Genomic DNA, 17315 nt, shown 5'->3' with positions numbered 1-17315 from the left:
ATAAATTCTTACACAATACTTACTGTATGGATTTTTGGCGGTGGTTGGAATTGTCGTTTCGAGAGGCTCAGATTCTCCCTCGGCGTTAACGGCCTTCACCCGGAATTGATAGTCCTTTCCTTCATTGAGCCCTGTCACATCTGCCTCCGGAGTTTTGCTTGTTCCACATGGAACCCACCGTCCAGACTCGGTGTCCATACGTTCGATCACGTAGTGATCAACCGGCTCTCCACCGTCGTCTTCGGGCTTTTCCCATTTCAATTTACAACCCTGCGCTGTTACGTCGGACACGTTTAGCGGACCCTTGGGTTTTCCTGGCTTGCTCAATACCTAGGGAAGAAAGGTTGACGATGAATATCCCGCTAGTCGAAACCTCCGAATTCCTGACTGTAAAATACGAACCTCAATTTCGACATCGACTTGGTCTGTACCGCTGTCGTTCTTAGCAATTACGGTGTAAGTTCCTTTGTCAGATCGTGTCACTTTGTTCAAGACGAATGTGGTGTGGTAATCCTCGTTTTCTATCTTCAAACGATCCAAGCTCTTTAGCACAACGTCCTTGAGTTTCCAGGTAACGACTGGCGCTGGTTCACCCTGAATATCAGCTTCAATACGCAGTAGTTGTCCAACACGCATGGTCTTCTTTTGCAGATTCTTACGATCGATACGCGGAGCCACTGCAAAGAAAGAAATAAATATTTTGTATTCATTTTTAAAAAAAATATGCATCTTCTCATGCCACCGAACTGAACTTACAGAATCTTGGTTTAGCGACAACGCTCTTTGAAGTGTCACTGGGTTCACCAGGTCCAGCTTTGTTGACGGCAACAACGCGGAACTCGTACTCGTGTCCTTCTTGAATTCCATTGGTGACTTTAGCCGCTGGGCGATCTCCAGGAACGGTCGCAGCATCAACCCACTGCCTACCTTCCTTGTCGCGCATTTGTACGATGTATTTTTCAATCGGTGCTCCACCGTCGTCAGACGGAGGAGACCAGGCAAGGTCGACGAAGTCTTTGTCCCAGTTCTTGAGCTCTGGGCGACCAGGTTTGCCGGGTTCGTCTGAAAGCAGAAAGAAATATCGTCAGTCTTACAGTGTTCTCCAGTCCTTCAGTGACCTCTTTCGCATTTTCCAAATAACCAGCCACAACTTACCGAACGGATTTTTGGCGATGATTGGTCTCAGGGTCTCCAGCTCCTCGGACTCCCCTTCCTTGTTCACCGCCTTAACTCTAAACTTGTACGGTTTTCCTTCTTGAAGACCTGTTACGTTGGCCTCAGGTTCAGTCGATCTACCGCATGGTATCCACTGACCGGTCAGTGGATCTAGCTTCTCAATCTCGTAGTATTCGACCGGAGTGCCTCCATCATCTTCTGGCTTCTTCCACTTGAGTTTGCAGCCATGCTTTGTGATGTCTGACACTTCGAGTGGACCCTGAAAGAGAAGGTGAGCATGCATTTTCTCGAAACAGCATTCTCAAACGAATGCGGAAGTGTTCAATCCTACTTTTCCACAATTGTATTACCTCTGGTTTCGAGGGTTTGCCGAGAACCGTGATCTCGACTTCAGCTGTGTCTTCGCCAACTTCGTTCTTCGCCTTGATCACATATTTTCCGGTCATTGAACGATTTGCTCGCAATATACAGAACTTGGTGTTATAGTCGATGTTGTCGATGCGGAGTTGATCGGCCGTCGTAACTTCCTGATCTTTGAAGTACCAAGTAACCGTGGGGGCAGGTTCTCCGATTATATTGATGTCCAGGGAGACGGTGAGACCAGCTTTTACGGTGACCGGTTGAAGGTTCGTTCGGTCGATGTGCGGTTTTACTGTTCAATCAAATCAAAGTTTTAAATAACCTCATGTAGCTTCCCACTAAGTTGCATATGGACTGAACAAGCCGATAGCATCCCATTTGAATTCATTGATTCTAATAAACTTACGCCAACGAGGCTTAGCCGTGTGTGGGTTTGTCGCTTCGCTGGGTTCTCCTGGTCCAGCTTTGTTAACAGCTCGTACGCGGAACTGGTACTGATTTCCTTCCACAAGTTTAGGCACTGTACCCGTGCAGACGGGTCCCTGGACTTCGGCAGCCTTGACATAGGCAGTTCCGAATTTGTCCTTGACTTCAATCACGTAGCCGGTAATCGGTGCGCCTCCATCTCTTATCGGTGGCTCCCACTTCAGTTTCACCATATTCTCAGACCAGTCGATGATCTCCGGAAGACCCGGTGCCGATGGGGCATCTTTAGAAGAAAATGGGAGGATTATTCAGAGTTTTTTTTAGTAGTTCATGATCAGTTGATCGTGATGTTAAATTCTAATTACCGTATGGATTTTTGGCCAGAATAGCGGCGTCTGTTTGGAGAGGCTCAGACTCGCCCTCCTCATTGACGGCCTTCACGCGGAACTCATACTTCTTGCCGGGTTCAAGTCCGGTTATTGTGTGTTCTGGCTTATCAGGGTCTATGACTCCAACTGGTACCCAGCGTCCGCTGGTGACGTCCATCTTCTCGACGATATATCCGGTCAAAGGAAGGCCACCATCATCCTTCGGCTTCTTCCACTTGAGTTTACATCCCTCCTTGTGAACGTCGGTAACTTCCAACGGGCCTTCCGGTTTTTCGGGCTTATCTGAAGAAGAATTTACACATTCGTATATTGCAAAGAAGACGTGAATAATAATCGGCAAACTATGAGGAAGAAAAGACTTACCCAGGATGGTAACCTCGACCTCTGCCTCGTCTGCTCCAGAGTCGTTGACGGCCTTGACAATGTACTTGCCAGTCGCCTTGCGGCTCGTGTTCGAGAGCTGAATCTTTGTGTTGTAGTCCTCGTTGTCGATCTTCACGTTCGCACTTGTTTCGAGGACCTTGTTCTTGAAGCTCCATGTGATTGTTGGTGGAGGTTCTCCCTTTACGTCGGTCTCGATTTTCACTATCTGACCTGCTCGCACTTTGATGTTATGCAACTTCTCGCGGTTGATATGTGGCTTGACTGAGCAGAGGAAAACAAAGGGTAGTGATTAAAATCAACGACATTATTTAATCCTTCTGAAATTGATGGGAAATCCAACTCTTGATCAACTCACGGTATCTAGCCTTCGCAACGTGTGGCTTTGTCGGATCACTGGGCTCCGACGGTCCAGCCTTATTAACGGCGCGGACTCGGAACTGGTACGTTGATCCTTCCTTCAAATCTGGAACCCGAACTTTAGTTTCCGGTGTGTTTGTCACCACAGCTTCCTCCCAGTGACTCTTCAACTTCTCCTTCTTCTCAATTATGTACCCAGTTATCGGTACTCCACCGGTGTTCTTTGGAGGCTCCCATTTGAGGTCAACTCGGTCAACGTCCCAATCTTCGATTTCGGGTGTACCCGGCTTTCCGGAAACGTCTGCGCAAATCCAAATAAATTATTACTTTCTATACACTTAGCAGTAAAGTAAAATGTGGGGAATTATAAGGGTGAACTTGTTACTTAATCCTCAATAAATTACGCAAAATCCTTCCTTACCGTATGGATTTTTCGCAATTATCGAACCATCCGTCTGCAGCGGTTCAGATTCTCCCTCTTCATTCAAAGCCTTAACACGGAATTCGTATTCGTGGCCATCTTGCAGACCCTTCACTTCCAGTTCAGGCTCTGAAGTGCGACCTACCGGTACCCACCGACCGGTCGACTTGTCGAGCTTCTCAACCAAGTATTCTTTGATCGGTTTGCCACCGTCATCATCTGGCTTATCCCACTTGAGTTTGCAGCCGTTCTTCGTTACGTCCGACACCTTAAGCGGTCCCTTCGGTTTTCCTGGAGCGGCTGAAATCATCGGAGACAATTGAAATGAAAACTTTCGAAAGATTTGGATCGGTGCATTGTCTACAGTTAATTTCAATCTGCTTACACAAGACGGTGACTTCGACTTCGGCCTCATCCTGGCCGTGAGCGTTGACAGCGAGGATTTTGTAGACGCCGGTATTCTTTCTCACGGAATCGGTGATGGTTATTTTGGTGTTGTAGTCTACGTTCACGATCTGAACGTTTCCTCCCGACTTTACTTCGTTCTTAACGTGGAACCAAGTTATCTCTGGTGGTGGTTCACCTCGCACGTCAACGTCGTATTTTATCATTTTACCAGCGCGAACAATTATTGGCTTCAAGTTCGTGCGGTCAATTCTCGGTTTCACTTGAGGGGAAAAAATTGAGGATTAAAAAGGGGCCCAAAGACAGGTACGTTCATAACTCAAAACACACAAGTCCAATGGACACTTACAAGCCTTGAATCTGCAGATCTGCGTCTTTGAGGCGTCCGAGGGCGGGGAAGGTCCAGCCTTGTTGACAGCAATGACTCTGAACTGATATTCCCCAAGTTCCTTGAGGTCCGGTACTTTTCCTGAAAGCTCTGTACCGGGTACTTCGATGGCCTTTTCCCAGTCCGGCTTGAACCTGTCCTTCTTTTCGATAATGTACTTCTCGATCGGTGCACCGCCGTCCGATTGTGGGGCAGTCCACTTCAAAGACACCGATTCGTTGTCATAGTCGGTGACTTCCGGTGTTCCAGGCTTCAATGGCTCATCTGTAAATCATTAACAAGTGTTGTACTAACATCGTTCATTCACTTTGTACCCACATCAAATGTGCATGTTGATAAAAAATTATTACCGAATGGATTCTTGGCGATTGTTCCTTTCTCTGTTACCAGAGGATCGGAGTCACCCTCGTCGTTGACGGCGGTTACTCTGAACTTGTATTCACTGCCGGGATTCAGTCCGGTCACTTCGAGTTCAGGACTTGCCACATTTCCGGGAACTTTGCCAACTCGTATCCACTTTCCAGTTTTGGTGTCCATTTTTTCGATCTCGTATTCTTTTATCGGTGAGCCTCCATCGTCCTCCGGTTTTTCCCAATTGAGCTTCGCCGACGTGTTTGTAACGTCCGAAACGACCAGTGGACCCTTTGGCGGGCTTGGTTTGGCTGGAGTAAAGAAAATGAAAGCCTCGTTAGAATTTGACGAAAAGAAAAATCCGGAATGCAGAGATGAAGAAAGTCTCAAACTTACAGAGCACTGTCAGCTCAACTGTCTCCTGATCCTTTCCGTTGACGTTCTCGGCTATGATGGTGTATTTACCAGTGTCTTTCCTCACCGCATTTATTATACTGAAATCTGTGTGATAATCCACGTTGTCTATCTTTATGCGCTCCGTATTTGTCAACGGTATATCATCTCGCCAAATCCATGTTGTTTTTGGAGGAGGTTCACCTATAATGTCAACTGACCATTTGTGTGACCTTCCCGCCTTTATGGTCACCGACTTCAGATTTGTACGATCGATGCGCGGTTTCACTGAAAAAGACAATTGGAATTACACGATGTTGATTGAAATTTCGTAAAAAATGAAAACATCCAATATCTACTTACGGTTCTTATGCTTGCAGAGGTGATTGTCGGTCGGTTCGCTCGGTTTCGAAGAACCAGCCTTGTTGTGAGCGCGAACACGGAACTGATAGATCATTTTCTCTTTGAGCCCCTCGACCTTGGCTTCGGGGTTGGCATCAGAGGTCTTCAGAACCTCCGACCAATCCAGAGCGAACTTGTCCTTCATCTCAACGGTGTAGTGAGTGATTGGTCGGCCACCGTCACTCTCGGGCTTTTCCCACTTGAGGGTAACGCTCATGTTGTCGTAGTCAATGATCTCCGGCTTACCAGGACTGCCAGGCTCGTCTGGAGGACACGCGCAAGCAAAAAATCGGTCAAACACTCGATCAGAATCTAGGCTACAATAAACCGACGACTTGAAATAACTGTCAAATACAAACCGTAGGGATTCTTCGCGACGATAGCATCATCCGTTTCCAATGGCTCGGACTCTCCCTCTTTGTTAACAGCTTTTACCCTGAACTTGTACTTCTTCTTCGGGGTCAAACCCTGGAACGTGAATGTATCCTTGTCCGGACCAACTTCGCCAGCTGGTATCCATCTTCCGGTTTCCAAATCCATCTTTTCCAGCACATAGCCAGTCACATCGGAGCCTCCATTGTCTACTGGCTTCTCCCACTTGACCTTAACGTGATCGGACCGCACCTCTTCTACCTTCAACGGTCCCTTGGGCGGCGTTGGCTTGTCTGTAAAATCACGTACATGTGATTAAAAAAAAACAAAATCCGAGGGTAAAAATGAATTTCTTTCCAATTCCGAAGACGTTATTCAGTCATTGTTTCAAACAAGTTTCGAAAAGCTTACCCAGAACCACGACGTCAGCGACGCTTTCGCAAGTGCCGGAGCCGTTGGTGAGAACGATTTTGTACTTTCCAGAATCAGGTCTGGTTGTCTTTCGAACGGTCAATACGGTGTTGCGCTCGTACTTGTCGATTGTGAGTCGCTCGGCTGAGTCAGGAATGAGTTCTTTTGTACCGAGGAACCAGTGCACCTCGGGTTCAGGCTCACCGCCGTACTTGATGTCGTACTTTATGACCTGACCCTTCTTGACGATCAGGTTGGTTAGCTGGTCTCCGATTATGTAGGGCTTGACGAATCGGGATTTCGCTATTATCGGCTTGGTAGCGTCTGATGGCTCTCCTGGTCCGGCCTTGTTAACGGCGCGAATCCTGAACTCGTACTGCGTGCCTTCCTTCAGCCCATCGATAGTTGCTTTTGTTATGTCACCCTCGATCTCTTTGCCCTTAACCCATTCCTTGCCGAACTTCTCCTTGTACTCGATTATGTAGCCAGTTATCGGGGCACCACCGTCGCTCTCTGGCTTCGTCCACGTCAGGTCTGCATGGTCCTTGTCCCAGTCGACCACCTCGACGTTTCCGGGCTTCCCGGGCTCGTCTGTTATCAGATGATGATGATGAACATTAGAATAATGAAAATTGGTTCCTCATTGTCGGTACAAAACTGACTTTGAAGTTGAGTGTATCTGACTTTAAGACTTCAAAAGACTTCATGATTGCAATTGACTTCACGTAATTTCAAGTGACTTCCAGTGATTTTTACAAGACTTTTTTTTATGGTGTATACCTGACTTGAAGAGTACTTTATATCACCCCTCACACGAAACTGTGACACGAAAATTTGAGATTGTGCAGAGAATGCCGAAACTCACCCCAAGGATCCTTGGCCAGGATAGGCTTGGCAAAGTTGGCAGGTTCACTGGGACCAAGTTTGTTCACGGCAACGATTCTGAATCTGTATTCTTTCTTGGGTACTAAATCCTCTACTTTGTAGACACACTTTTCACCCGGCATCACCTCCCCAACATTTGCCCACTGTGATTTCAGGCTCATGTCGAGACGCTCGATAACGTATTTCGTTATCGGAGAACCACCGTCGTCCTTCGATGGTTTAAAACTGACCACGCAGGAGGTCTGGAAAACGTCCTTGACGTCCACGTCCGTCGGAGGCGATGGAACATCTGAAGAAAATTTTTGAAAGTTAATGTAAAGTACATAAAGTATCAGTGTAATTGGTAGTAACCAGTCAGAAGCATAATCTTATATTAACCGTTTCGTAATATCTCAGTTTTTCTTACCTTGCATATTGATGTGTACGTCCTTAACTTCCTCGCCCTGTCCATTTCCAATTTTGATTTGATACGGTCCGGTTTGATCTCTGCTCGGTTTCTTTATCTTGTACGTTATTTTATCGTCGCCAACGATGATCTCGACGTCCTTAAGCGGAAGTGGCTTACCGTCCTTGAGAAGTTTCGCCTCGACTGGTGTCTGCTTCGTGCCATCAACTGCAAAAAAAAAAAAAAAATTCGTTTTTAGGATTGAACAGCAACGTCGTTTATGAAGTTTGAAAATGATAATAAGAGAAGTGACTCACTTTTGAAAGGCACTACGAATACGAGAGGAGCGCTGCAAGCGCCTTCGATCTTGTCGGGAACGTCGATGATCGGTTTGCTCTCTCCTTTCTTGACGGTAAGGTGACAGGCACTCGAGAGTTGCCCACTTTGGCAAGTGATCTCACCATCGTCTTCCATTTCCAGTTTGTTAAATACTAGCTGGTGCTTTCCTCCGCCGAGATTCTTGATTTCAACTCTCTCGCTTGGCTCAATTGGCTTTCCGTTAAAGAGCCACTCAGCCGGCGCCGTTTGGTCCTGAAGCTCAACGTCCAACACTAGCTTCTCCCGCTCGATGGCCACCGTATCCTTCAGCTTCTTGTTGAACCGGTTCAAATCTGTTTTTTGGAGTAGAAAAAAAATAAGGTTTGTGATCATGGTCAAACTTATAGTTGTGATGGAATGGTTATATCGATATCGTTTTGCTAAGTCACGGTTTCAAAACTCACAGTTAACAGTGATTTCAGCCTCCGTCTTATCCGCATTACTGACGCACGAATACATCCCCGCGTCTGTCACCTTGGCATCCTTGATGACGAGTTTACGTTTCCGACCGTCAACCTTGATTTGAACTCTGGAAAATAGAATGAAAATCAATTTCCATTTTCAAAATCTGTAGGTACGAGTTACAAAATTTATTCCAAACCATAGACTCTGCGCCATTCACCAAACTATCTAACTGGCAGTATATCACTCACCGTTTGTCCGCCTTTATTTCCTGGTCTCCCTTAAACCATTTCACATCACCAGCAGCGTCGTCCAGTTCACAGGCCATAGTGATGGTGTCTTTTTCGACCATTTGCTGATGCTTAAGAACCTTAACGAATTTGTAGGGATATTCTGCGAGGAGGATAAGATATTGATTAGATTGATAAATGCACCCCTTTACTCAAAATCACTAACAAGCTATTCAAGTTTATATTTTTACTTTATCCTCACTTACCGACAATCGTGAGAACCGTGTCTGTCTTGTCGGTCTGTTTTTCGATCTTACAACTGTATTCTCCGCTGTCAGACAGTTTCGCGCTTTTTATAGTCAAGCGACAGACGCCGGACATGTCCTTCGAAATGCTCATGTTATCATCGTCCTGGAGAAAAATGGTTGTTCGATTAGTTTCTCTTTCAATTTCACATGATTGTATAACTCCAACGATGGATACTCACGTCCAACTTGACCTTTCCTTTCCACCAGGACACCTTGGCCATGCTGGAACTGACCTGGCACTCCATGTAAGCTTCGTGAAGAGTAAAGCCACTTGTTTTCTTGGACAATGGCTTGGTGAATGAGTAGGTTGGGTCAGGTTCTGGAAATTTATGTTATTTAATTAGTACCAATTGATTTCTCATCTCGTTTTGTCTTTTTAATTCACCATCAACAATAGTGTCTAACAATCACCTTCGACAGTAAGGAAGGCGGTGCATGACACCCCGCTAATGTCAATCGTGTATTTTCCAGTATCGTCAACTTTAGGTCCGGTGATAATGAGCTGATACGAGTCATTTTCATTCTTGAACTTGTACTTCGCACTGGCGAAGAGTTCCTGTAATGGAAAATAGAATAACAGGTGCGTATTATGTTGGTCAAAAAAATTACACATTTCTTCTAATTACTTTTGGCAAAGTTATTATATAAAAAAAAAAATATATTAAATCTTACATCTTTCCTGAAAAACCATTTCGGCTTGCAGTTTGGTTTAGTGAAGTTCGCCTCGAAGATGACCTTCTTGTCTTTTCCTTCCTTGGCGTACTGGTCGACGAGGGGCTTCAGGAAGGATTCCGGTTTCTGTACGTTCGTGAAAAAGAATAGAAAAAAGAAAAGAAAAAAAAGAAGAAAAATCACTGAATTAGTTTCACGCATAAACTGACCCATGAATATTACAAATATACGTCTATACATAATTTTATAACAATGATGCCGATGAATCACAGTACATAATGGTCGTGAGAATCGTCGCCAAAATTTTCGAAAAAATTCCACCTGTAAAAATGATGAAAAGAAAAACTTCCTTTCGCTCGCTTAAGATATATAATAACTCGCTGGCGTTATTGCGCATGTACACAATAAAATTGGATGTGTAGTTTGAAAATTTTTCATTTACACAAAGATGTTGTAGGCTTGAAAGAATCCAGCTGCCTAAAAAAGCAAAACTGTGAAAAAATTGTGATAAAAATAAAAAAAAATTGGAAAACTTGGATGGTTTGTTTACTCGTCTATTAATATTTGTGCGAAACATCTAGATAGAGGCATGCTCGATTTTGTTAGATCAATTATGGAATGGTCTGACCAGTCATCAGAATAGATATATGCGACGTAAATATAGTTTACAATATCCATATCACTGTGGAAGAGATGTTATTGTATAAGAGTAAGACAGTGATGATGATTTTCCGATATCGTTAAAAATATGTCAAAATTGAAGTTTGCTGTTCAGCAAAAATTAGGGGAAAAGAGAAAAATTTAAAAGAAAAATCGACAAGTGGATTTGAAAATTCAAAGATCTCGTACGTTCGAATTTGACGATGAAAGATAAAATTAACGCAATGATAATCTGTGTGGTGGATACAGAAATACATCGATTATACCATACAACATCGAAGACAATGATGTTAACTGAAACGAGAAGAATAAGATGATGAAAATGACGAATACGGTAAATAGTAGAAATAAAAGAAGAACAACTGTGAGGAAATACGTTGCGAAAGTAAGTGTCTGAAGACAACGAAAGAATTAAATGAAATAACGATGAAGAGCAGCTGATATATCGTGAAAGAAGATAGAAATCTGAAGAACAAGTGAAATTTTTTTTTTTTTTTATCCCAATAGAAGAGAAAATGAGATTCATGAGAAATAAACGTAGAATTAGAAGATGATGATGATGATGGTGTGATTCTACTGCAGTTTAGACAGGCAACTGATGATAAACAAATTGTAATATCAATCGTAATCTAGCGATGGTTCGTCCAACCTCCCGTTTGTCGAAGTGATGCAGGATTGGCCAGTCGGGTATTAATTCGGCCAGGGAAGGCCTACGACATCCAATTACAGTCTAGAAATAAGAAACACACTCCCAGTCACCCGAAACGTGATATATACGTGACGTGTAAAGACTTGACTAAAATTTATACCGTTTATGACGAACAACAGTTTAAAAAACGACCAACGAATATTCGCGAACGATCTACACACTCTCCACAAAATTATTTCTACTCGATCCACAACGATTAACGAGCGTACACACCATACTCGACATTCACTAAGAATTACAAAAGTAAAAAGCGTGACAGATTAAGAAATATCCGAAATTTGATTACGTTCTAATTATTATACAAAAAAAAAAAAAAAAAAAAACATTGCATTTATTTGACAAGCGAAAATAATCAGCGGTGTAGTAGGTTTACATTTTCTTGAAGAATTGTTTATTTTAGTGATATTCGAAGACTGATGATTATAATAGTTTTTTTTTCTTTTGTCTAAAAATGAAGTTACTCCGATTACAACCAATAATAGCTGACTCTCGTAAGTTCTAGACTAATTAGTTTAGTTATTTCATCTTGATTGAGTCGAAATATCGAATCTAATTTTTGGATAAATTAATAATCATACCAACTACATGCGAGAAATCTCTTTTACACATATCATTCGTACCTTAAAAATAACGTAAACAACCTATGTTGTACAATATTCATATCGAAATCACACCAAATTATAAATGACGTTATATAACAAATATCATACAATGTACGAACAATGAACTACAGAAAGAAATCAATCGAAAATGAGAAACTGAAGATTAAAAAAAAAAGCGGATTATGACGGTAAAAGTGCAGTGCAGAAAAACAAAAACGCAAAATTGTGAGTCGTCAAGTTTAGAATGCGACCGCACAACGAGGGCTGAGGATTACACCAGTCGACTCATCACAACCATAAAACTGTGAAGGAAGCAAGGAAGGAAAAATAATTCCAAACCTAATTATAAGCTGCGTAAAATTAAAAGATTCACTGCAAACGGAAAATAAGTGTTCTATTGAGAGCAGAAATATGGCGTCTTGAGATGTGTTGCTTAAAAACTTCGATCGAAACGTATTTAATTAGGGCGTGGGGGGAGGGGGGGGGGGGGCAAAACGGGATACTTAAAGAAATACTTAGTTTTCGAGGACTCAAGTAAGCTAAATATTTTTTTTTTATTATTGTTACCAAAGAAAATAAAAATTATTTCCAGATGTTGGGAAAAAAGTTTTTTTCAAAAATTTTTGCGAAAATTCAAAATAATGCTCAATAATGTTTATAGAATTCATTTTTGACTCATTAAAAAACATTATGATGAAAAAAATTGTTTATAAAATTTTAAGTGAACCCCATTTCGCCCCCCCCCCCCCCCCTCCCCCCTGCCCCGTTTTGTTCACCCCTTTCTTATATGAGGGATTATTTGGCAAGTTGTTCACTCGTTGTATAAAAATGACTGCACAGCAGCTTTCCACCAGGTGATTTATAACTTGGTACTTGCATAATTTACTGAAAATGATCAGCTGATTGTCTCCTCAGCGCCATATTGCCTAGTCTTATTCTGATTTTTGTTCCCAATAGGTTAGGTTAGGAGAAGGGCATTAAGCATTTGGTAATTTGAAAAAAGCCTTAACCTGCATCCCAAACCGCGGGAAAAAAACGGTTCATTGTCTGATGACGTTGCCTAAATGATTTTCCACCGATTGTGAGAATGGAAAAGGACAAAATTTAACTTTGAAGAGAAAAAGATCGAACGGCAGCGAACAGTTTTGCCCTACAGGCTTGAGACAAGGGGATCTGATTTTTATGGCTTATTAGCTGAGTAAATGAATTCGTTGTTAGTTATTGATACCGATATTATCATTGTCCTTATTATGATAGTTCGAAACATAAATTGGTATAACGTGGTAATAAAAAAAAAAAAAAAATGAAGCTCGAAATTCTTAGCCAATTCTTAGCGTGTTTTCTTATTTATGTTTTTATTTTTCATTCTTGTTTCTATTTTTTCAGCGAACCTTCTCTTTTTCTCGTATCATTAGCGTTGGCCAGTCATCACCAATTACCTCCGGCAAGCTCGGCCTGCGCTGGATATCGAAGACGTCCTACATGCGCGATATACACACACACATAACATGTTAGTACATACAGGGAACAAAAGTTCCCATATTTAGATCCCTTGACGAATACCGATTTGCCGTATTCAAGTCGCAATCTAATTTTATTTTTCATTGTCAACTCGGTTAATTTCACTTCTAATTGTAACTTTTTCAAAGAAAATCAAAACTCTCGTTATTCGACATTCAAACGGTAATTCGGTATTCCAGGAGACATTTTACTGCGAATTTTTTTTTAAACTTATAGGTAATGCTTTCTTTTATTTATTTGGTTTTTTTATGCATAAAAATTTTTTTTTTTTATTTTATAGATGGCTTGTTTATATTTTATATTGATAAGTATGTATAATTTTTTTTTTTTTATTATATGTACGATATTAGTGCTTTGTAATTGGCGTTTGTACAGTAAGATAGGCGTTATAGTCGACGTGATTGTTGTGATATGAAATGTGAATTGTGAACAGTTCATTGAATTTATTTATTCTAATTAACTGATTTTTCTTGTCCCATAGGAATTTGGATGCGTAATAGAAATTTGATACTTTGAAACCTGAAAAAATACTTTTATAAATTATCGGTATATAAAATTTTGATTAAACAGAAAAGAAATTTATGCTACGGTGAACACGTGTCCAGAATGGAGGTCCAGGGATTCGACATCCAAAAATTTTGTTCTTTGAATGAACATTATCTCATTTGACTATCTGCCTGTCTGACTGTGACTACATTAATGGTAAAAAATAATTTTAGAATCAAGAGATAAAAAAAAAAAGAAGTGAGACGAAGCATTATCTGTAAGTATTATATACGTATATATATCTTTAAATAATCTGACATGAAAAGAAAAATTTATTATGTGTATTGTTTAGTTAGTGACGGACAATTTAGGATGCGGGAGTGCACTTAGTTACTGCCGATACAATCTGCTTCCGATGTTCGTTGTGTCCATTTGTATTTTTTTTTTCTCTCTCTTTTTATAGAAGTAACGGAAGATCTTTACTAAATTAAAATTTTAACCATACAGTAATAGTGAAAAAAGAAGCTACGATCAGATATTATCTAGTAATAATATTAGTTTTTTCGAAAAAATCGAACTTTCAACCGAAACCGGTGAAATTGATCAGTTTGTATCGGTCAACGTTCAGTGATTGATGGTATGAAAGATCAAAATGATGAAGAAAAAAAAAATTGAAAATAGTAAGTGGAATGAGCCGGGGGTTTTTCGTGGCTATTGAAGATGAGCCTCCATCACGGTTAAGCTCTTAAATTTTCGTATGTAAATTGCTCAAAATCAGATGCATCAGCTTAGAGGCGTAACGTACATGCGCGACAGCGTGAATCCGAAGTATCGAAAGCCAGACAGAAATAAGCTCACACTATAACCGGACCGTATTTGACTAAGAAAGTCGTTTTTCAACCACATTTCACTCCGTGTAAATTGAATCTAACACAGCAGGAATCTAACAACTTGCGTCAAATTTCTTATGCCGCTATATTCGCAGAATTAAACGAATACCGTGATCAGCTGATCGTTCAGAGCGACACCATGTTGCATCCCAAGACTAGCTGGGCTTCCATATTTGAAATTTGAAACCGTTGTCTGCTAGTCAACGATACTACTGCTATCTACAAATTTGTCCAAAGAACAGCAGGGCTTTTGATAAATATCTTAAAGGTGCTACGTTTTAGTTGATTCGAGTTATCGATTTCTCTAAATCTGTCAACCTCGATATTCACAATATACTGAATATATAATTAAATGTAAATGAAAGTCAAATCTTTCTCAAGAAATAAAAAGCTAATACGTATATGATATACTGATTTTAGTCTACAAATAAATCGTGTAGGAGATGCTATTATACGTTTCCTTTCGTTAATTGGGTACAAAAAAACTTCCAAGTGAGGAATCTGGTCCCGTATTAAAGCCCCATTTCGCTGTCTGAAGCCCCACACTTTATCACTCTTCACTTCACACATTTTAGGTTATAAATTCTTCTTTGGTATTAAAAATTAATTGAAATTGTCAGAGGGATTATGGGGTATATTTAAGGTGGTTTGCACGATGGAAGTGATATTTGTGTACACGTAACGCGGTGTCGTTAGAGTTAATTGCAAAAAGTATAAACAATCCAATGACCCTCCATAAAGGAGGTGAAAAAATTTATTTCACAATGTTTGATGCGCGTACATACCTAGCTGAAAACAAAAAAGTATCAGAGGAAATTCGGACGAGGATAGGAAAAATTAAAACAAACGAACAAATAAATAAATAGATAAATAATAGGAAAAACGGTTATATATTTTTGGGGGAAAAAATCGTTAGAACAAACAAATTGTAAACAGTGACAAAATAAAAGTTAAACAAGAAACACAATACGCAAAAGCATGTGGACATTCCATCATTCCATTTCAGTGACGACTATATTGCTTACACATTAAAGTAACAGGAAAATAAAAAAATAAATAAAAATAAAATAAATTAATTTAAATTAAAACAACAACACAAAGAGTGTACATATTCTCTCGCCTATATCACGACAAAATGCCAACGACCTGACGAGTCTAAAACTCCAAGAGAAAAAACGAAGAAACGAGAAGAAAAACTGCAAACAATTATTGATTTTTGTTTTTTTTTTCGTTCTTTGAACAAAACGAAAGAATCAATTCTACGTCAATGTTTTAATTTTATTTTTATGGTGTGATTCATTAGAGCGAAGAATTAGTGTAAAGGTAACGTGTGTATATAATAGTTGGTGATTATATTTCTTGAATTTTTCTCTTTTTTTGTTTCTTTTTTTTCGGAAATCGATAAAGTTTCGTGTGAATACATTTCATTTAATAATGGTAACGTTCAGCGTGATAAGTATGTAAAGTATGAGTGAATTTATTAATCTACCAGATACTAGAAGGTATGAAATTTGTATTAATAGTAGAATTTGAAAGAGCAAGATACGGTTGTTGGTGAGATAAAAAAAAACGAATGGACTAATATCAACGCCAACTCTTTCATGGAGGCTCATCGTTTCCTATAGCGATACTTTTTAAACCCATGATATGATTGCATTTTTTTAATTAACAAATTTTAGAATCCCTTATAATCCGGGATAATGTGTTTAAAAATGATTTAAATCAATTTTGAGAACTGATAATGAGGTGTTCAGAATTAAGATGATGAATTTTTAGGAATATTAATTAGGAATGTTTATTTAAATCGTTTTGCAATTCGACTGGATTCTTTCTAGTTAATAATCATAAATATCTTTAGTTGAAATTTTATTTTGAAATAATTTCAAAACGGAATCACGAACGGATGTAAGAATCAAAATGTGAAGGTGAAAAAAGATAATTTCATAAAAATCCTGTGAATAAAATAAAATAAAAATATCAACGTAATCGGTGCAATTTCGATGCAAAAATTTAACTATTCACAAATAAATTAACGAATAAAGTGTGAAAAACAAATTGATACCAAGTATTTCCAGAAGAATTACAAAACTGCATATATTTATCGATTTGTGTTTAATTTCGTTGATTAAAAAACCTTTAACCAGCTCCAGTTAGAGTCCCTTTTCTTGCCGATAGGAATACGAGCGACTTCCTCTCCTTCGGCGATGATCGCTATCTCACCCTCGTCCTCATACCAGCCAGTTTCATGCGATTCGCTGCCTTTCCGTGGCTAATACAGACAGGCTATTTGACATTTTCACCCTAAGCCCGCATTGGGGTCTGCAATTTTTACCCTCAGTCTGTGGCCTCAAGCAGACTGCTTTTCCTTTCAGTGATTGATAATAACGATATTCAACGAATATCACACGAGTTTTCTGACTATCGATAATAATTTTTTCAAAGTAACTTTCGCGAAGGAGCGATTCATTTCTGTCTAAATTCGCATGCATCGGTTTTCAGATCCTAGTAATTTTGTTAAAGGATTTTCAGCCATGTGTTTTAAAACTCCAAAGTGCATTGAATTTCTGTTGTATAAATTAAGCCCTCGCGTATACCGTGTGTCCACGAGGAAAGTGCGGATCTTATGCGCGTGCGTTAAATCCTTCGAATTTTATTGGCCGAAAGTTTTTCGTAAGAAAATGTCCCTAGGCACCGACCGTTAGCTGTGGGATCCTAGGGACATTTTTTGACAGTCGCGATGGTGTTGCGTCGGCCGCTCAATCAGGCGGTAACTGTCGACCAATAAAATTCGACCGACTTGACGCACGCGCATAAGAAGCGCACTTTCTTCATGGAAACGCGGTGTAATTAATTTCCGTCACAGATATAACGAGAATTTGTTGCATACGATGCACTGTTAGTTATACGAATACGTCTATCTTGATGTATTACAACATGTTACATACGGATTTA

The 17315-nt window shown here is 40.3% G+C and overlaps 1 protein-coding gene across 8 annotated transcripts in view; it reads right to left on the bottom strand.

The window, feature by feature from the left end:
• The window catches only part of LOC124411213 (twitchin), a 77851-nt gene that overhangs the window by 18992 nt on the left and 41544 nt on the right, over positions 1-17315 (bottom strand). For 7 of the 8 annotated variants that reach the window (XM_046890204.1, XM_046890206.1, XM_046890199.1 and 4 more), the window contains 26 exons: positions 9496-9621; positions 9235-9379; positions 9003-9142; positions 8782-8926; positions 8537-8678; positions 8288-8412; positions 7823-8176; positions 7527-7733; positions 7101-7409; positions 6236-6826; positions 5812-6117; positions 5414-5716; positions 5054-5338; positions 4657-4968; positions 4268-4570; positions 3899-4180; positions 3514-3813; positions 3091-3393; positions 2715-2996; positions 2328-2633; positions 1943-2245; positions 1527-1828; positions 1156-1435; positions 757-1062; positions 403-677; positions 24-330 (listed from right to left, as the gene is read on the bottom strand). In XM_046890204.1, the coding sequence (XP_046746160.1) occupies positions 24-330; positions 403-677; positions 757-1062; positions 1156-1435; positions 1527-1828; positions 1943-2245; positions 2328-2633; positions 2715-2996; positions 3091-3393; positions 3514-3813; positions 3899-4180; positions 4268-4570; positions 4657-4968; positions 5054-5338; positions 5414-5716; positions 5812-6117; positions 6236-6826; positions 7101-7409; positions 7527-7733; positions 7823-8176; positions 8288-8412; positions 8537-8678; positions 8782-8926; positions 9003-9142; positions 9235-9379; positions 9496-9621 (7039 nt within the window). Of the gene's footprint in view, positions 1-23; positions 331-402; positions 678-756; positions 1063-1155; positions 1436-1526; positions 1829-1942; positions 2246-2327; positions 2634-2714; positions 2997-3090; positions 3394-3513; positions 3814-3898; positions 4181-4267; positions 4571-4656; positions 4969-5053; positions 5339-5413; positions 5717-5811; positions 6118-6235; positions 6827-7100; positions 7410-7526; positions 7734-7822; positions 8177-8287; positions 8413-8536; positions 8679-8781; positions 8927-9002; positions 9143-9234; positions 9380-9495; positions 9622-12857; positions 12945-16497; positions 16633-17315 lie in introns of all 8 variants that reach the window. The other variant, XM_046890198.1, reaches the window with a different exon arrangement.

The sequence above is a fragment of the Diprion similis genome, chromosome 10 (assembly GCF_021155765.1).
Source record: "Diprion similis isolate iyDipSimi1 chromosome 10, iyDipSimi1.1, whole genome shotgun sequence".
NCBI lineage: Eukaryota > Metazoa > Arthropoda > Insecta > Hymenoptera > Diprionidae > Diprion > Diprion similis.
This window is presented reverse-complemented; position numbering and strand designations above follow the sequence as displayed.